This window comes from Penicillium roqueforti, assembly GCF_015533775.1.
Source record: "Penicillium roqueforti strain LCP96 04111 chromosome Unknown scaffold_26, whole genome shotgun sequence".
Classification (NCBI taxonomy): Eukaryota; Fungi; Ascomycota; class Eurotiomycetes; order Eurotiales; family Aspergillaceae; genus Penicillium; species Penicillium roqueforti.
Genome location: NW_024067590.1, coordinates 82,758 through 104,655, shown reverse-complemented (window position 1 = coordinate 104,655; position 21,898 = coordinate 82,758). Strand labels below are relative to the sequence as shown.

The window sequence follows — 21,898 nt, the reverse complement described above, 5'->3', positions numbered from 1 at the left end:
ATCATTGGTACCCACAAGCCCTAATTCTGAATTGCTTCAATGTGTACTCCGTATGTAGTATTGATATTCTTTTCGTTGATTTATGATATGATTGATCATTATATATATCATGACGGCTTTGCTTTAGTGTACTTCATCTGACTTACCAGTAGGTTGCCAAGCTACCAGATTATGCCGGTTATGACCTGCATCACATGTACCTAGGTAGCATTACTCTGAACATATGATATTGCAGCATTAAGCTGTGGAAAAAAAACGCTTATAACAACCACAAGACTTGACATCGCGTGGTAAATGGGCATACAATGCCGTCGTCGTCCCTTATTAGAGTACCACCCCAACCAAGTATGTAGTTCTGTGGCTTCATATCCGATGACAACAGCCGGGATATTTCTAACACGATATCAGAACGTGAACGCCCTCATATTCCTAGGAATATCATATTCAATCATACAGCATTGATCTAGCAGATGTAAGACCAGAACCAATCGGCTGCCCTAATCCGGACTTGTGATAGATGACTAATCATAAGCCTCAGGCCAACATTTTCATGATCTTCAACTCTAAAACTACCATTTGTTTCAGGCCCTTTGGTTTTTGATGTCTTCACTTTGCACGCCTCAAGGCGAAGCTTCTCCGCCTTTGTACTGTATGTTTTACTGAGCAGAATCTATCTTGTGGATGCAATCTTTCATGTCCGCTTTCCCCATCGTCCCATTCTCATCCCCCCACTCACCCACTACTCAATTTGCCCCATCGCCTCGGGACGTGTTCATGGTAGTAAGTCGGGCGGACACGACTCAATAACTTGAGAGATGGAGGAGAGTACCCTTTTCGGCGACGACTTGCCGCTTCCACCGGCTCGACTTTTCGAACGATTAGGTCAGTTACCTGGCTATACCTGGGATCAGACGATCGAACCGTTTCACTCGACATACAATCACTGGCATATCTCAGGATACCGTCATGCCCTGGAGCCGGATGTTTTAACTCCTCTTGCAAATTCCTCCAATCCCGCTTCCTCCGGACCGTCCAGTCTCACACGCTTCTCCCCGCGCACAGAAGCTCGACCATCTGCCCGTGCCTTGCGAAGATTGAGCGTTAGCGAAACCAGCAGTGAAATCTCATTATCCAACCAACACAGCCTGGAGACAGATCAAACATGGTTACCGGTCATCGCACGAATCTCCACGAACATTATCCGGCTCGAACGAGAGTTTCACATGCTTAGGTCAATTGTACAATCGTCAGATCCGGATTGCAATCATACAATACGACCAGTCGACTTGATCAGGCTACAACCCGATGACGGGCACTCGAAGACGCTGCTGGTTGCGATTTTTGAGTCTCCAGGCCATGATAGGTTGCGAGATCTGGTCACATTCGGCCCTGCCTCATTTGCCGCAGGGTCCAAAGGTGAAGACAACAATGTCACCCCCAGCGAGCAGGTCTCCTTACAAGCCTTTTTTGATTTCGCAATTGGAGCATGCGATTGCTTGGAGATTCTACACTATGGCCTGAAGACAGTGCACGGCGAAATCAGAGGCGATGCGTTCCATTTTTGTGCAGAAACCGGTGCAGTGAAGCTCGCGAACACCGGAAACGGTGCTAGGTCGTTTGATAACGTTCTCAGCGAGGGCTGGTCCTCCGTTTCGCGCGAGCTTGGGGCCAAGTACAAGCTGCAATTTATTGCCCCAGAGCAGACTGGAAGGATGCCTACAGAGCCAGATAGCCGCACTGATATTTATGCGCTGGGCCTCTTTTTCTGGTCCATGCTGGTTGGAAGACTACCATTTGAAGGAACCGATCCTGTTGATGTGGTACAAAATGTACTAGGCAAGAGATTGGTACCAGTATCTGGGAAACGAATGGATGTTCCAGATGCTCTCTCGGCTGTGATCCAAAAAATGACCCAAAAGGTGGTTCATGATCGCTACCACACAATCTCATCTGTGAAGAGAGACTTGACCAATATTGCTAAATTGCTCGGTGATGGTGACAGTGAAGCATTGAGCAATTTCCAAGTCGCGCAAGGAGACGTGTCTTCCTTTTTCACTCTCCCAACGTACATGTTCGGACGGCAAGAAGAATATGACAAGATTATCAGTATCATCGAAAAGGTGAATAAGCGTCAGGCGGCTGCCTTGGCTAAATCTGGAACCCAAAGTCCCGGTACTACGCACGCTCTCACGTCGGCTTCGTCTCTCTCTGAAAGCCGTATCGAAAGCCTCGAGTTTGCTTCTGTCTCTAGCGATTCTGGCTCCTTCCATATGCCCCCTCGATCTTCTTCGAACGTCACCAGTTATCATATCGCACAGGTAAACAGTCATGAATCTGTGCCAGGTAGTGAGACGTCGTTCTCCACTCAGAAGCATACAATTGTCCCCGAGGTGTATAGTCAAAGCCCAGGAGCAGCTTCCAGCAGAGTCAAGAGCCCATCGCATTCTCGGTCTTCCCATAATACAGACCGCGATAGTCACCACTCCATCGGTCCTCCCAGCCAACAATCAACAAACCATACCGTTAGTCAACCGGGATCACTGCATTCCTTGAATAAACCGAAGAATAGTGGGAAGTCTCGCCGCAACGAGCGTTGTGAAGTGATTACAATTAGCGGTCCCTCTGGGATTGGAAAAACGGACCTTTTAAATCGGATACAGCCAACAGTTCGCAAGATCGGATGCATAGCAATCACTCGTCTTGACCGAGCCAAACGTGTCCCATTTGAACCTTTCGCAAAACTATTGGCCAGTCTTTTGCGCCAAATCTTCTCCGAGCGCGATGTCACCACAGATTATCACAACAGTGTTAGAATAGCCCTGCGACCAATGTGGCCTACTCTGCACAGAGTTTTGGATCTTCCCGATCAGCTGATGTCCCCTGGCGCAAAATACAGACCAGCTGAAAAGGCCAATAACTTTCTCATGCCAACTAAGGGTGAGCCATCCAAGCATGTCAACATCCCCGGGCTGGATCAAGGGCAGACTTCTCAAGATTTCTTTTTGGCAAATGCCGCCTCGAAGAATATGCGGCTCACGGAGACATTCCTTGAGATATTGCGAACGCTGTGTCATTTCAAACTCATCACTATTTGCCTTGATGATCTCGAACATGCAGATGACGAAACTTTGGACTTGGTAATGAAAATTATCAAAGCAAAGCTACCATGTGTCCTCATACTGTCAAGCCGCAAGGAAGAGATTCCATCTGCCCAGGTGAGGTCTTTATTTGTGGAAGATTTACCGGCGATCACGCGAATCGTACTTGACCCCCTCGAAGAGCAGCATGTCATGGAACTTGTAGCAGCGACAATGCACCAGAAACCCGATCAAACATTGACGCCACTATGTGCGGTCGTTCAGGAGAAGAGCCGAGGAAATCCCTTCTACGTTCGGGTAATGCTTGAAACTTGTTACAGAACAAACTGTATTTGGTATTCATGGAAGGACTCAAAGTGGCTATTCGACCTCGACCGAATATTTACGGAGTTTGTGGCTCCTGTCTATGGCGAAGGGCTTGGACTTGGATTTCTCACCAAGCGTCTTCAGGATATTCCCCAAGCCGCTCGATCAATCATGGTCTGGGGAGCTCTTCTGGGCAGCCCGTTCTCTTTTTCTCTGGTACAAAAGCTCTTGACAAGTGAATTTCTGTATTCGAGCAATGACGACGACTATTATGATCTCACATCACCCCAAGATATCACACTTATCAGACAATCAGAAGGTGATATAGTTGTTGGGTTGCAGTTTTTGGTTCAAGCAAACCTCTTAAACACGGGAAGGACCGACGATGAGTTTAGGTGAGGCATCTATGTTTACTACTAGCAAAAACTCTTACTGATTCTCCTAGGTTCGGCAATGAACGACTTGCACAGGCTGCTCTTTCTTTGAACGAGAGTCGAAATGTAGAGAAGATGCATTTCATCGTTTCACAAGTGCTGATGAAATATTACCATGACCATCGCAGTCGCTATTCGATGGCTCATCATGTGGCACTTGCGTCGCGGACTATCAAGTCTCGTGTCAGCAGACGCCTTGAATATCGTCAGATCTTATGGGATGCCGGGCAAACCGCTTTCCAGTCTGGCGCGCGGCCCTCTGCACTTTGGTACTTCCGCCATTGCATCGCTTTACTTCAGGATGATATGTGGAATGATCTCAAACCCGACGTTTATTACGATGAAACCATGCGGCTATTTATCACGACCTCGGAAATGTCATCCTCTCAAGGTCACAATGATGATGCCCTCCAGTTGATCAACGAGGTGTTTGTTCATGGCAAGGACGCCTTAAGCAAGTCGAGAGCCTGGACCATTAAGGCCAAAATCTTCGCTCAGATAGGCGATCACCACAGCTCGATGGATTCACTTCTCACCTGCCTTGATGAGCTTGGTGTGCATCTTCGTCAACCTACAACGTATGAGGAGTGCGACGCTGCCTATCTTCGTCTCAAGTCCTATCTCGAGACTGCCGACCTGAGCTCTATTGCCCAAAAGCCAGTTTCCAAGGACCCAACTATAGTGACTATCGGCGCAGTCATGGCGGAGGCGATGACAGTCACGTACTGGGACGATGCATTGACATTCTATCGAATGGCGCTTGAAGTGATGAACATTCATATTTTCAAGGGTGGATTCACACAGATCGCAATAGGTTGTTCCCATCTTGCCATGATCGCATTAGGTCGCTTTAAAGATATCGAATTTGGCACAAGACTTAGCGACCTTTCCCTAGAACTGCTCGAGCTCTGCCCCGAATTGTCGACTCAGAGCAGAGGCTCGATCGTTCATAATCTCTACGTCAGCCATTTACGTGTTCCCATGGCATCAACACTACCGGCCTTGGAAGCTTCTCTCGAGGCTTCTTTCTCGATGGGTGACCCGTATCTTACCCTGATCAGCATCTCATCAATGGCCATGACTCGATTGTACCTAGGCCAAGACATGGCACAGCTAGAAGCTTTCTGTGTGGAGACCCCTGCCGAAATTCCCAAGTGGCACCAAGATACCCGCGGTGGGGCTAGTCTCATTGCAGTCCAGCAAGTTTCACGTGCCCTGCAAGGCAAGACCGAATTCCGATCTGCCGATGGTATCATGTCAGACGCCAATCACAACACCTCTGACTATATGATGCATCTGGATGTTCACTCCAGTAACGCTGACAGGCCCCGTGACATCTACTGGGGTCTTGCCATGGTTCCACTGTTCCTGTTCGGTCACCACACCAGAGCAATCCAAGTAGGTACTCAACTTTTGTTCACCAGGCACAGGCTCTGGTCTGCACGTGTGTCCTACGTGATTTGTTTCTATCTGGCAGCCTCAATCCTCACTTTTCATAATGACAATCCCTCCCAAGGATACCTCGACGACAAGATGGACGCACTCATGGAATACAAGGCCGAGATCGATTTTGCTCGAGATGCATCGGAAACAAATTATGGCATGTGGGCTCTAATTCTAGAGGCCCTGATCGCCGAGGTTCGGAATGATCATAGCGCTGCCATCCAGGGCTTCGAGTCTGCAATCGACCACTGTCAAATCCATGGTTGGCCCCTTGAGGAAGCCTTGGCCCTCGAGCTGCAGGGTGAGTTTTTGGTTAGACGCGGAGCAAAGAGGGCGGCTCGTGCTGTAATTCAAGATGCCATCGCTTCATGGAGCTCCATTGGCGCCAGTGGCAAATCATCGCAGCTCGCTGAGAAACATGAATGGTTACTCAAGACGGCCACATCGTCCAAAACTGTGGACGTTGGCTGTCAGACTGTTGATTCACTTCTTGAGATCAGCCGTGATGTTGTGCAAGAAGAGTGTATGGTCCCCCAGCAGATGGAAGAGGATGAGAGGAGACAACAATGGATCGAGCAAAACGGTGTTGCTGCTGGGGAACGATCTCTAGACATATCAAGTGTCGGGTTAGACATTATTGACTTATCCAGTATTCTGGAGTCCAGTCAAGTCATGTCATCTGAGCTTCAAATTGACAAGCTTTTCACGAAAATGCTTGAGATCATCTTGGAGTCTTGCAACGGTTCTGATTTCGCCATCATTGCTACTGACTTCGATGATAACAATGGCTTTGCAATTGCCGCAGCAGGTGATTCTGAAAAGGGCCAGAAATCATTCCCAGGTGGTCTCCCTTTCTCGGAAATGGAAGATCGAATGGCCTTGCATATCTCGGACTATGTCATGCGCACAAAGGAAGAAGTTCTTGTTCACAACGTTCTCGAAGATGAACGATTCTCAAACGTCAGCGAGACCTACCTGGCAAATTTCCCCGCGGGTCGGTCTGTTATCGCATTGCCAGTCGTGCAAGGAGATCGCCTTCTCGGCGTCATTCATCTGGAAGGAAAACCAAATTGGTTCACGCAGCGAAACGTTGTGGTCCTGCATTTGCTTTGCAACCAAATTGGTATTTCGTTGTCCAACGCGTTGCTCTTCCGTGAAATTCGCAAGGTCAGCGCCAAGAATGCTTCCATGATTGAATCTCAAAAGCGTGCATTGGCATTGGCACGTGAGGCTGAACAGAAGGCAAAGAATGCGGAGGCCGAAGCCAAGCACAACGTGAAGTTAAAGGAAGACGCAGCAAGGGCCAAGTCGATTTTCCTTGCCAACATTTCCCATGATCTGCGTACTCCTATGAACGGCGTGATTGGGTTGTCGGAGCTCCTCAAGGGCACTTACCTTGACACTGAGCAAGATGAATACGTCGAATCAATTCGTGTGTGTGCTGATACCTTGCTCACCCTCATCAACGACATTCTCGATTTCTCGAAGCTCGAGGCCGGAAAAATGAAGATCTCCACGGTTCCACTCAATTTAAAGCAAACTATATCAGAAGTCATCCGGGCTTTGCGATACACACATCGTGACAGAGGCCTAGAAACCATCGAGAATCTTGATAAGGTACCACCAGAGCTCGTTGTTCTTGGCGACCCTGTTCGTCTCCACCAGATTTTCATGAACCTCCTCAGCAACAGTTACAAGTTCACCCCTGCCGGATCAGTTACGGTTAAAGCAAGGGTTGCGCGTGAGGGTAAAGGTCGGGTTCGCCTTGAATGTTCTGTCACCGACACCGGTATCGGTATTCCAGACGAACAGAAAGCTCGCCTTTTCCGACCATTTTCACAGGCCGATGCATCCACGGAAAGATCATATGGCGGTAGTGGCCTTGGCCTGTCAATCTGCAAAGCTATAATTGAAGATGTTCTCGGTGGAGCTATCTGGCTTGAATCGAAATCTGGAGTTGGAACGACCGTGACATTCCACTTGGTCTTCAACAAAGCACCAAAGAAGACGGCGGTCAAGACTGCATGGTCACAAGATCTGGAAAATGCAGACAAAGAACTACGTCGGTCCTCAGCTCGCGATCTCACGCAAATCCCTCGTGACCAGATTCGAGTGTGCATTGCCGAAGACAATCCAATCAACCAGAAGATCGCCGTGAAATTCGTCACCGGACTTGGTCTCCAGTGTAACGCATACAGCGACGGCAAACAAGCTGTCGATGCTCTGCGTGCAAGCTCCAAAGAAGGCAATCCATTCCACGTGGTCCTCATGGACGTGATGATGCCCACTCTTGACGGATATAACGCGACCCGCGAGCTGCGCCGGGATCCCGATCCAAATGTAAATGAAGTGCTAGTCATCGCCATGACTGCAAGTGCCATCGAAGGCGATCGCGAGAAATGCCTAGAGGCTGGCATGAACAATTATCTCCCTAAACCGGTCCGCTCGCCGATTTTGAGCGAATTATTGGACAGGTATCTCGCCCCAATGCCGCCATCCTATCCCAAGTCTCGTCTTGCTATCCGAGAAAAGCGTTCAAAAGCAAGTATTGACGGCAGCGCCGGCACACCCACCAGTTACTCCTCTTCGGCTTCAGATGAGCCGAAGCCGTTGTCACTGGAAAAGAAATGAGTCCATGCATTTTAAATTTATACCCAAGTTCGCAAAGATAGAAGTTAGGCGTCATTTGGGTCGATGAGTTTATCTCTCTTTGACTTTTTGTTTTTTGCCTCGTCGTTCAATGCATTGGTATTTCCTCCTTTGGTATTTCTTGTGGACTTTATTTTATGATAATCATGCACCTTTGTTTCCCGCTCATAATCATGGTCAATGGCATACTTCATTGGATATGATCCGATACATATTCTGAATTGGACATTTGAACATAATGCATTATTTACGTGTAGAACATCAGCTATATACATAATTCTCATGATATCAGACAAAAGCCTAAGCGCGACGACCAAAGACGCGGAAACGCTTGACACCGCCATCAGGAACAAGAGTCAGCTTGACGTGGCTGAACACCCGAGTATCCTCACCACCAGCAGTGAGATCATCGGACCCAAAGACATGCTCGGTGTCTGCCTGGCAGCGCTTATCACCCTTGACGATCTCAACCCAGTTGGCATCATCAGCCGAGGGCACACCTTCACCAGCAGTGCCAGCAACCAGACCGTGCACGCGCACAGCGCGAGGGAAGTTTCCACGGAAATCCTTGGTGTCAACAACAACCTTGGAGACCGAGCCAGGAAGGCCCAGCTTAGCAATAACCCAATCGACGTGACCAGCAGCGCGCGAGCGAGCAGTCTCCCATCCGTCACCCATATCCTTGCCGCGACCAGGAAGCAGAATGTTAGATGAGGGTGTATAGTGCTCGTCGGAGGCAGCAAGAGTCACACCGCCATTGAGAGCAGACGAGAGCTCTTCAACGGGGGCAGAGGCAGAGGCAGCCGGGGCGGGAGGGGGAATGGCGTGGCCGTAGAGGCGGAGACGGGCGAAGCCACCGTCAGGGTACATCAGAAGACGGAAGTGGGTGTAGGGGGATTGGCTGATCTCGTCGGATAACTTCCATGCGCGGCGCTGGGAGGGACCGCAAGGTGAAGCGGGTAGTAGTGTCTTCCAGCCGGCGAAGCTGGGGTCTGCAATCTGGGCATCTGTAATGCCGCTACCTTCCGGTGCGTAAGTAGCTTGTAGCTCGGCCTTCTCGCCGTAGTTGCCGACGAAGAATGCGGTGTCTACTTCGACGCCGTGGATAGAGGCTGCGGCAACGCCCAGCTTGATCACGGCCCAGTCGTAGGGATCCGGGTTATGGCGGCGGGTCTCCCAGCCATCGTACCAGGCACCGGTATGAATGAAGACGCCGGGGCGTGAGATGGCGGGAGTGGGAGTTAGGAGGTTATCAACTGAAGCGAAGTAGTCGTTTGAGCAGGCCAGGACCTTGCTGTTTAGGTTGCACGAGGCCAAGTTGGTAGTGTGTGCGAACACCTGGTCGATATCGGCGGCGGCGACCTGCATTTTGGGTAGAGATTTATGGATTATGCGTTTCAATGAGGTGTTTAATTGAGAAGTCGAAGACGAGGGTGAGTGTATACTTAAATAGCAGAGTGGGGGGTTATCGATAAGAGCCTTGCCCCTCGAAATGCATTTCCATTACTCGATAGTCTCCATTCCTCTTCGGTCTTCGTCTCATCAGAGCCAATCAGAGCCTATCTTTCTCGATATTCCGTTGGAGTACCGATATTTGGCGCTAAGTCCAGATCCAATTCCGGTTTGAGACCTTTCGGAGTTGATTTCGGAGTTCGATCGTTGATCCACTACATCAAACGCCATATCGGAGGTCTCCGATGGGCGCCGTTATCTGAATGGAAGTCTCTCATTGACTAGAAATTATAGTCACAGAATCCATAGAAACCGGAGGAATGGAAGATGTTCAATTTGCGCCTACTGCGTCTACCGTGGCAGTGAGAAGTTGAAAGAACTTTCCTCCGCGACCTGCACAGAGAGCCCGGAGTTCATCGGAATTCAACAATTCGGCCAATGAGACTTGCAATTGGTTCTGCTGTGCTCAGTCACCGACGACAATAGGACAATAGCCGCCCTGCTTGTAAATTAGCAGACGGAAGCAAAAGGAACGGGAATCAAGTCAACTGCCATCGTGTACAGGGTTCTACAATGACACAGCTACCACCGATTCCCATATATCCCGAACATCTTTGTTCAAAGGGGACACCCGAGTCATTTTACTTCGTTACTGTTGCAATCTTGACCGACCTACTTGTGTGACACTCAACGAATTCTCCCTCGAGTCAGAGATTCAGGGTTAAAATCAGGTAATCAATTTATTGCCTTCAGACAAAGCCCACAAATAGGCAAGACGGATCACGTGCTATGAAACATGAAATATTACCCAGGTCATTCCCAGGCTATGAGAGCAGATATCAGAGTTAAAAATTGACAAAGTATTTCAGCACAAGCACATCAAAATAAGCTATGAAGCTTCTAGACCAACGCCAGCAATGCCTTCGTATCATTCAATATGATGGGCGCAAACAGCAAAAGAAAAGGAAAAAGAAGAGAAGAAAAGACATTTTTGTCGCTATCCCTTCCCAGTGGTCTTCGTTGCAGCATTCTCCAGGGCCGTATATCTCCACTCGTACTGTGCCATTGCTCTTTTGTCGCTTGCAGAACGGCCTTCGTTCTTGCCACTCAAATCCTTTGTGCCCTGCATCTGTATTTCCCATCCCTTGAGGATTCGAGCCTGGGCTTCCGCGATCGAAGTCAGGTTTGAGTTTTGTGAAGCCATTCGTTCGTCAATCGTGGCATGGTACGACAATTTGGCGCGGAAGAGGGCCATTTCGCATTCGTCGTACTTGATCCCTTTCGCCTCGGGCACCATGTTGTCTTGTGTACTCTTCGGAGGCATCTCGGACTGGACCACGAGAGAAAAAGGGAAAGAGGGAAATATTGTCGGTGCAGCAGATAAACTACTTTTATAGCCGTGTTTTGGTAATGGAATGTGTTGGGAGTTTGGATAAGTAAAGACAACGGTTTTATGTTCAAAGGAACGAAGTATGTATATCTGTCCAAACACAAAGCGAATGATTCAAGAGCGATGTCACGCCTAGAATACACCTGAAGCAAACATAGAAATATAGTGGCGAAAGGGAAGGTTCCAAATTAAAGAGCTGTAGGGGAAAATGCAAGAGAAATCTCGATCAAATATATCATGACCAGGTCGTGTTCACCGTCATTGTCGAAAGGAAACATGGACCCTCCAATACCCGACATGACGGATGTATCACACTCAATTCCCCCAACGCTGCGCAGAAAAGGGGCATGGCTACGGTCAAACCCAGAAAGAGAAGGAGATCAAAGGACACATGCACATACACACATAAGAGACTTCTAACAAGCCCAACGGTTTCTTCACGCCAAAAATGGTTATTTGTGCCTCTGAAACCGTACTCGAAGTAGGCCCTACACATCCCGTGTTGAGCGGCGATGACCCGTTTGCTTTTGGCAACAGTGCCATCTGTCTCGTGATGAGAAGCCGAGCCAATCGATCTAAGTTGCCGCCTTACCTGGAGCGTTGGGTGCAGGAGCCATGGTAACACCATGTTTGAATCGTGCATGACTTTAGGAATTTTGCTAGAACGGTCGAGCATCAATCGGCAGATGCAGTCCCGTCTCGGTCCGTATGGCCGTGCGCACATCTCTGTGTATCAGGATCTGTAGATTGGAAGACATCCGTGTCTTTTTCAGTTGTACTCCGTACATTTACATGTTCTTTGATGGCCCAATGGCTATATGATAGGTGGCTGTTTGTACCAAACAATCCGACCCGGATCTTTTCAGCTGAGAGACAATCGAAAAAGCCTACCGCTTCTATACCGATGCCACGAGGGTCAATTAGAGGCAAGCAACCGGATTACACGCGGAATAGAGTTGATGTAGCCTGCCCGTCATTTCCACCCTGTCGTCTCTCTCCTCCATTATCTTTCAGAAGATCTCAATATGGACCATTGTTCGGGTTTCAATGTAGAGAAGATGGGAAGAGAAACCCCCTCGAGGTCATTGGTATCAATGCAGTGTTTGGCCCAGACTATAAATAATTAGCAATTCGCAAGCACCATTGGCTTTTCTACTCTACAATCAGAGACATACATACATCTTCAGTACAAAGGATAAAAAAGAAAAATGCAAGGCCCCATGAACCCGTTGAACTATATTCTTCAGCCACGTAGTCTCTTTTGTCCCTTTTCTGGCTTGCGTCACCATCCAATTCTTCCAAGGATAACCATATTAGGGCTGCAGAGCACCCACACCGGCTCATTTGTGACACTTGAGACCGCAGGAAGCCCGTTGACCATTTATTTTATTTTCTTAACAAAGCACATGATATTATTTGAAGGCTGAACCCATTGATCAGGATAGCCTCCCTTCTAGAATGGGCTAAAAAAGGGACGGAGTGCAAAAGGGTCATAACTCGGTACCTGATTTGTTTGTACAACGCTGCAGGCTGAAATTTAGGGGACCTATGGGCCGTGATTGCATTCTGGACTGGTGGCGATGCATCTCGGAGAAAAGAAAAGTATTCCGTGAGGTATCCCAACGGGAAATGGGCCAGACCGAGAAAGGTCTGGGCACTTAGGGCTCGTGAGATCATCTGATATCAACCAATTGTAGATCTACACCACGGACATTGAAGCCAACACTATCCTTTTGGGAGTCGGTAAGGATACAAAGCATTTCAAAGCTCATGTTTCTGGTGTCTCATGTACGTTTGAGACGATAGAGGGCGGAAATTGTGTAACGGAACAAGCGCCCCTCCGACGGGTAGGCACAGGATTATATCGGGTCCGACGCGTTTCAACTGTTCCACATTGGTGCCTTTGTCTTGATCTATGTGTAATATTGAGAGAGGTCTGAAGTTTGTTTAGATTCGTCATTGATTGATTTTAAGATGACCAGCTCTAAATTTTCACTCTAAATCCAGAGAGCTTGGTGCTAGAACAAAGACGGGAAAGGCACATCAAAAGATATTATCCCTTTAATAATAAAATGGCTTCCCTACTACTGAATGTTTATCGATTAGCACTGCCCTCCTCATTCCGGCTCGCCGCCACTCTCACTTTCTTGGCCTTCTGAATATCCAACGACATCTTCACTGGGTGGACTCCCGGGGTCTCAAACACCGTGTTGATCTCCTCCAGAGACAAACGGCTAGTCTCTGGGAAGAATAACCACGACAAGACGAGTTGGATCGAGTTATACACGATGTAGACGACCCAAATCTTATACCCCACTTTTTGGATACCGACACCAATTCCGTAAGTCTGCGCGGCTCCGGCACCTCCTTGAATAAGACCGTAAAGACCCATTCCCTTGGCACGAAGGGGTAAAGAGAGAATTTCAATGGGGTACAGGTTGTGCATGGTTGCAACAAATGTCGCTGAGAAGGTCTGGTATAGGAAAATCCAGAGAATGGTGAGCGCAGCCGCTGCTGTAGTGGCATGGAGACTGTACTGCCACGAAGTGATCGTCGTGGCCGTTTGGAAAACAATCATACTGATAAGACCCACAAAGATCATGGTTCGTCTGCGGAACTTATCGACTATAAGCGCGCCAGCGGCCGTAAAGACGAAATAGACTGCGGTGGTACCGATGTTGATACCGAGTAGCTGCTTCTCGCTCTTGATGCCGAGTTGTTGTAACGAAGGAACCATCTAAAAAGGTATTAGTGACTGAGTTAAGGTGGCCTCTGATCTAAACACCCACATAGTATGTGATAATACCACCTCCATTCCATTGCTGGAAGAGCGAGTATAAAAACAAAACCAGCAGTCGGAAACGGGCCGCCTTGGTGAAGAAAACCCGATAGTCCCAGGCGGCCCTGTAGCCCGTCTGGTCGTTCTCGAGAGATTCCTCAATCTGTCTCACCACAATGTCGACAATTGGCTCATGTATGTCGGTGCTAGTGGTGTGGTACTTGGCGATGACTTCCTTGGCCTTCTGACGATTGCCCCTCAAGATATAATAACGGGGCGACTCGGGAGTTATAAGGTATATTCCCAGACAGACAATAGTGGGGAATAAAGCCTCAAGAATGAGAGGAACACGCCAGGAGTTGTTGCCAGGCAACTCGGTCAGTCCAATCATGGCACCAAGCATAGCAAGACTACCGACCTGGAAGCATGCGCCAAAAAAGCCCACCATAACACCACGCAGGTGAATAGGCGAGATCTCGCCAATATACTGAGAGCTTGACATGAGCGAAGTGCCAAAGCCCATGAAGAATCGGCCGGCCATGAATATTGGCAGGTTCGTTGCGAGGCCTTGCATGAGAGATGCAAAGATGACAATGGCATTTCCGGTAAAATTGATTCCACGACGACCGATCACGTCCGCCAAACCCATAAAGGGTGCTCCACAGACGACACCAATCTGCATCAGAGCATTGATCAAGCCATATGTGCCACCACTGCTCCCAAAACCGAAGTAACCGTGCCATTGATCCAAAGCATTAATACCGCTGATGACACCCCAGTCGATACCAAAGCCAGCTTGGTTACAACCATGAATAAACATGATGAGGCCCAGACGGACTCCGGTCCACGATCGGAGGCTCAGAGAATCCTCAGACAGCTTCCACAGGTCCTCCTCTGTCACTCGTGCCAGAACAATCTCCTCAATATGTTCCCGATTCTCGCCCTTGCCCAGCTTAGCCTCCGCATAGCCAGCATCTGAGGCCATTGTTGCGTTTTGGGGAACTCGATTGAAGGAACTTGAAAGAGTATGGATATGATCGGCCCAGTATGGGGTTGAGAACCCTTGAGCTATCAAATTCGAGCCAAGTTTGTGGATATGCCGGGGTATTATTGCTTCGGCGAGTCGATCGCGAAGCCAGGGGCGACAAAGTAATGGTCGGCATCCATAATGTTGCTAAGCGACCTATTTCGCCACGGAGAAGACATGAGCTTCGCCAGATTAACTTGTGGCGTGATGTAACTGCTAGAATAGATAGTGATTGGTGAGTGATGGATGTCACGTTGTACATTTTGTACGCCGACTCCTGAAAAGCCTCTCCTCGCCATGTACCCTAGGGATTTCCCACCAGTGAGACACGAGTGCGGGGGAGACTAGCATCAAGTTGGCAGGAGTATCGCTTAAACATTTTCGCAATGTTAGTCTGGAGTGGTCGCATCGACCGCAGATCACAAGGACGATGATAATCTGGGGGAGACATTTAGCCTGAAATCCGGGGAACGGCCGGGGAAAGAGTTAGATCCGGCGCTTGTTTTCCCGAATCCTTTGCACTTGGCAAGTCGTATCGGCTTCTTGACTATTCCACTAGCTCCTAGCTCTTTTGACTTATCCTATTCAGCGTCTTTCAGCATGTTCTATTCAAAAGTGGCGGCTGACGGACCGAACTGCCGTCTTGTTCTCCAGAGCTAGTCCATATTGATACATCCACCCAACACAGACCAGACCAGACCCATTGAAAATCATTGAACATGTCCGAACTATGGTACCAACAGCCTGCGGAAGACTGGAATTCCGCCCTGCCTGTCGGGAATGGGCGCCTAGGCGCCATGGTGTATGGACGCACCGACACCGAAATGCTACAGCTCAATGAGGATTCAGTGTGGTATGGAGGACCCCAAGATCGCAATCCACAAGACGCGCTCAAGTACTTGCCGCGCCTGAGAGAGGCTATACGTGCGGAAAACCATGTCGAAGCCGAAAAGATCGCCAAGCTGGCGTTTTTCGCTAACCCGATCAGCCAGCGGAACTATGAGCCGCTGGGAAACCTGTTTTTGGATTTGGGACATGATCCTAGCCGTGTTACAGGCTATCGGCGCTCACTGGATCTCGAAAGTGCTACAGCACATGTCGGCTATGAGTACCAAGGTGTTCGCTTCAAACGTGAAGTCTTCGCCAGCTACCCGGATGATGTGCTTGCAATCAGATTGCGCTCGTCGAGCAAGGCTGAGTTCGTCGTTCGCTTGACGCGTATGAGTGACTTGGAATATGAAACAAATGAGTGGCTTGACGATGTCAGTGCTAGCAGAGACTCCATTACCATGCATGTCACGCCTGGGGGCAGGAACAGTAATCGAGCGTGCTGCGTCGTGTCAGTTCGTTGCTATGGTGATGAGAGTACAATTACCAAGATTGGAAATAATCTGGTTGTAAACTCTAGTGATACCCTGCTGGTCATTGCGGCGCAGACTACATTTCGACACAAAGACATTGATCAAAGAACCAAGCAAGATGCAGAGAATGCCTTGGGTCTCTCGTTGGAGGATCTCCGCTCCCGTCATGTTTCCGACTACCAGTCTTTGTACGACCGAATGGGATTACAACTTGGGCCGAGCTCTCCTGAGGTCCCAACCGACCAACGTCTGAAATATTGTCGGGATCTAGGGCTCATAGCACTCTATCACAACTATAATCGCTATCTCCTGATATCATGTAGTCGGGATGTACACAAATCGCTTCCTGCAAACCTCCAGGGTATCTGGAACCCATCCTTCCATCCGGCATGGGGCTCCAGGTTCACTACTAATGTCAATCTCCAAATGAACTACTGGTCTGCGAATGTGTGTAACCTCTCGGAATGTGAGCTTCCTCTGTTTCAATTACTAGAGCGCATGGTTGAGCCTGGCAAAGCCACAGCTCGGATCATGTACGGGTGTCGGGGATGGACAGCCCATTCCAACACTGATATATGGGCCGATACAGCTCCCGTTGATCGATGGATGCCGGCAAGTATCTGGCCGCTCGGTGGTGCGTGGCTCTGCTACCACATTTGGGACCATTTCCAATATACATGCGATGAAGAGTTCCTTCGTCGGATGTTTCCCACCCTGCGTGGGTGCGTGGAGTTTCTCCTCGACTTCCTGATCCAAGACACCAATGGCGTATATCTTGTCACTAGTCCGTCTGCTTCTCCAGAAAACTCATTCTACGATTCCAAAGGGGAAAAGGGCACATTGTGCGAAGGATCAACAATCGATATCCAAATCATTGCTGCTATTCTGGATGCCTTCGAATCATGCGCAAAGAGACTTGGTCTCGAGGATGCCCTTCTTCCATCAGTCCAAGCTACAAAGTCCCGCCTTCCGCCAATGAAGATTTCCCCTGCAGGGTATCTACAGGAATGGGCCGCTGACTATGCCGAGGTCGAATCCGGACACCGTCACACGTCCCATCTATGGGCCCTATACCCCGGGAATGCAATCACACCTTCACGAACCCCTCAGCTGGCAGAAGCGTGCGGGGCAGTTATACGTCGACGCGCAGAACATGGTGGCGGCCATACTGGCTGGAGTCGTGCGTGGCTGCTCAACCTGCACGCACGCTTACTTGAAGCCGAAGAATGCAGTGGGCATCTAGACTTCCTTTTGTCACGGTCTACTTGGCCCAATCTACTAGATAGCCACCCTCCATTCCAGATTGATGGAAACTTTGGTGGTGGGGCTGGCATTATCGAAATGCTGGTCCAATCCCATGAGCCTGGGGTAATTCGCATCCTTCCAGCGTGTCCGAGAGGCTGGACTGGATCCATCCGGGGAGTGCGGGCACGCGGTGGGTTTGAGTTGAAATTTAATTTCGAGAATGGCCGTGTTGTAGGTGAAGTGACTATATATTCGGAGCGTGGAGAGACTGTAGTTGTTCACTTCAATGAGTTACAAGTAGAGATTACTGGTGGTGGTGAGCATAAGATCTAGACATGATAGATGTGTCAATCAATAGATGTCAATTGCCAATTATATGAAAAAGACATGCTTATTCCTCAATATCTTAAGGTACTTCCGTACTCCAGGTGTTGGCCTCTTCCCCACCGTCGCCTATACCCACCTCGTCTAACCCCTGCACTTCCTAAACCGTCACGGAGCAAATACCCGCATCTCCCAGTCTCGGGGTAAATTGAAGAGAACAATAGCACTTTATCCGGATCTTCTTTTGCGGGCCTCTTCGATGAGAGCTCTAAGCTAAGAAAATAAATTATCAACTTGTTCATAATTCCGCCAGTCCTAACATAGGCAACACAGCAAGATGGATTTGAACTCAGTGCAAGATCTTAAGGACGTGCTCCGACCCGACTTCTTCCGTGGCTACGCCACAGCAGCAGCCCAAATAGAAGGCGCCTGGAACAAGGACGGCAAAGGCGTGTCCATATGGGATACATTCGGCCACACGCCAGACAAAATTGCAGATGGAAGCACAGCCGACGACGCTGTCCGAGCTTACGATTTTTATCGTGAAGATGTAGCGCTCATGAAATCCTACGGCGTAAACGCCTACCGCTTCTCCCTATCCTGGCCCCGTATCATCCCCCTCGGCGGCCGCGACGACCCCGTCAACGAGCAAGGTATCAAATTCTACTCCGATCTTATCGACGAACTCCTCCGCAATGGAATCACCCCCTTCATAACCTTATTCCACTGGGATATCCCCCAGGCCTTGGAAGATCGGTACGGCGGCATGCTGAATCAGGACGCCTACACGCCGGACTTTATGCGCTATGCCCGCGTCTGCTTCGAGCGCTTTGGCGACCGCGTCAAACACTGGATCACCTACAACGAGCCGGGCGTCTATACCCTCGCCGGGTATGCAGCGGGCGTGCACGCGCCGGGCAGATCGTCCTTCCGTGAGCGCAATACCGAAGGCGATTCGTCTACCGAACCGTTCACCGTCGCGCACACTGAGCTCGTCTCGCACGGCCATGTCGTGCGCTTGTACCGGGAAGAGTTCCAGCCCCAGCAGAAGGGAAGCATTGGTATTACCCTGCATGGCAATTGGTCCGAGGCGTGGGATGAAGAGGACCCGCGCGACCAAGAGGCTGCAGAGCGTGCACGCGAGTTTGAGATCGCTTGGTTTGCGGATCCGTTGTACAGCACGGGTGATTATCCTGCCTCGATGCAGGCGCAGCTTGGTGATCGGTTACCGAGGTTCACGGAGGAGGAATCGAAGCTTGTGTTTGGGAGCTCTGATTTTTATGGCATGAATAGCTACACGACTTTCTTCGTGAAGCATACGACATCTCCGCCTGACATTAATGACCACAAGGGAAATGTGGAAATCTGCGATGAGAATAAGCAAGGTGTGTCTCGTGGAGAGGAAAGTGATACCCCGTGGCTGCGGGCCGCGCCCGGGGGATTCAGGAAGTTGTTGAACTGGATCTATAAACGTTATCAGATGCCTATTTATGTCACTGAAAACGGTACCACCGCCAAGGGTGAGACTGCACCCATGCCTGAGGTTCTTAATGACGAGTTCCGCATCAAGTTCTTCGAGGGTTATGTCGGCAATGCGTTGGCGCGGGCTGTGAAGGAAGACGGAGTTGATATCCGGTCTTACTTTGCCTGGACATTCACTGATAACTGGGGTAAGTAGTGGCTGGTTTCTTCGCATGAATATGGAATTGGCTAATACTTTCAGAATGGGCCGCTGGGTATGCGGATCGCTTCGGTTCTACATTTATCGATTTCGAGTCCGAAGAAAAGACTCGGTATCCCAAGCAGTCTGCCTATTATCTGGACAAGTTGTTCAAGCATCTGATTAAAGACGCATAGAATATTGGGAGACAGACAAATAGTTAACATAAATGAAGTGTCTGTCAGATATATATTTGCGGTAAACGCAGCAACACCACCACCTATATAGGCAATAGATATATATCGTAAGACAAGTCATACATCGGGGTGGACTGGAGATTACTGTGTCACCACCAACATCCTGTATAACACCATCGCGTAAAGCTTCTATTTGTTGGAATCTCGAATTATAGCCAGTTAGGGCAAGTCATTGCGATCCTTATCAGCTAGACCCCGAATTACTCCAACTGAGGGGAACTCCGCCTCGGCTGTTGATATTCCCCTTAAATAGCTGGAGATAGCCCTGATAGCCTTGACTTTGACTATCTGTATAGTTACCTGCATTGTGCATACTCAACATGCAGCCCAAAGATGAGCCAATCAAGCTGAAGCTCCAGGGATCTCCTCGAGAAGTAAATTCTGCCAATATTAACATCTGCATATGATAACTAAGAACCTCAACTGACTCAATTAAATTAGATCGGGCTACAGCATGGCCGAGGGTTACGGGACCAAATCCACAGCCAGATATCTATCTACGATGCCATGTTCCAGCATACCTCAAATCTAGCCTGGAAAGATGTGCGCGAAGTCGCAACTGAATTTCAGCCCACACTTCAGAACCTAACGCCTGATCTGTTTACGGAGATGGAGGGTATCGCAGAGGGCGCCGGGTTAGATGTGCTTGACATAATTGCGCTGAACTGCCGAAGCGAGATAGCGCTAGGACGATTCTCCGATGGCTGCACGGCACTAAGCTGGAAGAAAAGCGAGGCGACGCGAGTGCTCGCGCAGAATTGGGACTGGACGCAGACTGTCAAGAAGAATCTAGCGATGGTATCGATTGAGCAGGTTGGAAAACCCACTATCTATATGGTTACCGAGGTCAGTATTCCTGTATAGGTCTATATTCTGACATGTAATTAACTATTCTCAGGCAGGAATCGTTGGCAAGATAGGATTCAATACCAGCGGCGTTGGAACTTGTCTCAATGCAATCCGCGCCAAACCGATGATTAGCAGCAAGATCCCGATCCACGTTGCGCTTCGGTTGTGTTTGGAAAGTACTTCTGTCGACAACGCCGTGAATACCATCGAGTCTCTGGGTGGTGTCGCCTCTGCTCAGCATATTCTTTGTGCAGACAGTACCAAAGCCCTAGGGCTTGAGCTGTCGCCAGTTGGAGACAAACATATCTCCGAGGATGCATCGGGGATTATCGGCCATACCAATCATTTCCTTGAGAACCGCTATGTGAATGAGCCACCGTGGCTGTCCGGGTCACCTATCCGGCTCAAGCGGCTAGGAGAGTTGACGCAGGAGTTAATACAGGGTGGTGTCCAGGGCGACACTATTACCCCGGCTGTGTTGCGAGAACATGTCTTCTCTGATACGTATAACCAGCCTCAGTCAATATGTTGTCAGGAGGACCCATCGCGTCATATCTCAAATAGGAGTAGTACTTTGTTCAACATTATTATGAACTTGGACCTGGGGAATCTCGGCGCAGAGGTGGTCTTTGGCCGGATTGGGTCTGGAGAGGAAGGGCCTGTGTTGACAATGCCTTGGTGAATGAATATCATGAAAGACCGCTGGATATGACTTTGTATCTGTGTCTTAGATCATAGAGAAGATGACAAGTCTTTGTGCTGGAATCCTTTTATTAGATATCAATATTCATCTGTGTTTAGAATACAAAGAATATGATGATAGTCTTTGTTACATTGTTTCTCTTTGACCATGGACTCAACCATAAAAGAGGCCTCATATACCACCTTTAGATGTCTCATCATCCACCAGCTACTCATTCTTCAGGCAATCGGCTCAAAGGTCATAGGCCCAGGTAAGCCTCATAATCCACTCTATTCAATACCATCTAGTTCCTACCAGAGTCATGTCCGGTCGCAGTTTCCACGGTACGTACGAAGAAGAGCGCCGCTACTTCATGACCACACTGCACGCTCAGATTGACATTCTCAAGGACAACTACAAGGGAAGCCGACATATGGTTATCAAGTCTTTGAATCTTCTCCTTCTGCGAGTCGAAGGTCTGCGAATGTCCGGACAAGCTCATTTTGACCATGATAACTCTAGTTGGACAGTCAAATGTAACAGGCTCTATGAACGGGTGCAGTATTTCAGGGATACTCTTGTCAAGGACCGGAACAGCACCCGAAAAGTTGCCAATGAAATCGAGAGTATGATGATATTTTTGGACTTTTGTGTCCCCGCGGATATTCAATACAGGATTATGCCAGATCGAGGGGATCGAAGTGGTGCCCCATCGCCCGAGCCTATGTGTTGATTGTATTTAGATCAATGAAGTGATTCAGTTGGAATTCGTTGCCGATAATGGTATATGTAGTATCATAGTAAAATGGCGTACTTATGAGATTTGTAATATAGGCCAAGCCTAGATATTTCTTTTGCCGAATCAGCTTTGCAATGGAATCCCTCTCACTGGCGTTTTCAGCTCCCGGAGATATGCGGACCCTATCTCAAACGTCATCGAAA

The 21,898-nt window shown here is 49.0% G+C and overlaps 8 protein-coding genes across 8 annotated transcripts; 5 read left to right on the top strand and 3 right to left on the bottom strand.

Annotated features, from left to right (window-relative positions):
- Window positions 1-815: 815 nt before the first annotated feature.
- On the top strand, window positions 816-7,912 carry LCP9604111_7791 (putative sensor histidine kinase/response regulator; the record flags this gene model as incomplete). The annotated part of the gene is made up of 2 exons (XM_039075862.1): window positions 816-3,799; window positions 3,850-7,912. 2 exons carry the CDS (start codon window positions 816-818, stop codon window positions 7,910-7,912), a joined length of 7,047 nt encoding a protein of 2,348 aa, XP_038926180.1.
- A 318-nt stretch (window positions 7,913-8,230) lies between these two features.
- On the bottom strand, window positions 8,231-9,298 carry LCP9604111_7790 (allantoicase; the record flags this gene model as incomplete). Its single annotated transcript, XM_039075861.1, has 1 exon — window positions 8,231-9,298. The coding sequence occupies one exon, from the start codon at window positions 9,296-9,298 to the stop codon at window positions 8,231-8,233; it is 1,068 nt and encodes a 355-aa protein (XP_038926179.1).
- Window positions 9,299-10,379: 1,081 nt separating this feature from the next.
- On the bottom strand, window positions 10,380-10,706 carry LCP9604111_7789 (uncharacterized protein; the record flags this gene model as incomplete). The annotated part of the gene is made up of 1 exon (XM_039075859.1): window positions 10,380-10,706. One exon carries the CDS (start codon window positions 10,704-10,706, stop codon window positions 10,380-10,382), a length of 327 nt encoding a protein of 108 aa, XP_038926178.1.
- A 2,161-nt stretch (window positions 10,707-12,867) lies between these two features.
- LCP9604111_7788 (putative MFS sugar transporter protein) lies at window positions 12,868-14,536 on the bottom strand (the record flags this gene model as incomplete). The annotated part of the gene is made up of 2 exons (XM_039075858.1): window positions 12,868-13,509; window positions 13,562-14,536. 2 exons carry the CDS (start codon window positions 14,534-14,536, stop codon window positions 12,868-12,870), a joined length of 1,617 nt encoding a protein of 538 aa, XP_038926177.1.
- Window positions 14,537-15,297: 761 nt separating this feature from the next.
- LCP9604111_7787 (glycoside hydrolase family 95 protein) lies at window positions 15,298-17,517 on the top strand (the record flags this gene model as incomplete). Its single annotated transcript, XM_039075857.1, has 1 exon — window positions 15,298-17,517. One exon carries the CDS (start codon window positions 15,298-15,300, stop codon window positions 17,515-17,517), a length of 2,220 nt encoding a protein of 739 aa, XP_038926176.1.
- Window positions 17,518-17,845: 328 nt separating this feature from the next.
- LCP9604111_7786 (glycoside hydrolase family 1 protein) lies at window positions 17,846-19,365 on the top strand (the record flags this gene model as incomplete). Its single annotated transcript, XM_039075856.1, has 2 exons — window positions 17,846-19,178; window positions 19,232-19,365. 2 exons carry the CDS (start codon window positions 17,846-17,848, stop codon window positions 19,363-19,365), a joined length of 1,467 nt encoding a protein of 488 aa, XP_038926175.1.
- Window positions 19,366-19,745: 380 nt separating this feature from the next.
- Window positions 19,746-20,956, top strand: LCP9604111_7785 (putative acyl-CoA:6-aminopenicillanic-acid-acyltransferase; the record flags this gene model as incomplete). Its single annotated transcript, XM_039075855.1, has 3 exons — window positions 19,746-19,799; window positions 19,867-20,271; window positions 20,324-20,956. The coding sequence occupies 3 exons, from the start codon at window positions 19,746-19,748 to the stop codon at window positions 20,954-20,956; spliced, it is 1,092 nt and encodes a 363-aa protein (XP_038926174.1).
- A 322-nt stretch (window positions 20,957-21,278) lies between these two features.
- Window positions 21,279-21,689, top strand: LCP9604111_7784 (uncharacterized protein; the record flags this gene model as incomplete). Its single annotated transcript, XM_039075854.1, has 1 exon — window positions 21,279-21,689. The coding sequence occupies one exon, from the start codon at window positions 21,279-21,281 to the stop codon at window positions 21,687-21,689; it is 411 nt and encodes a 136-aa protein (XP_038926173.1).
- Window positions 21,690-21,898: the final 209 nt, after the last annotated feature.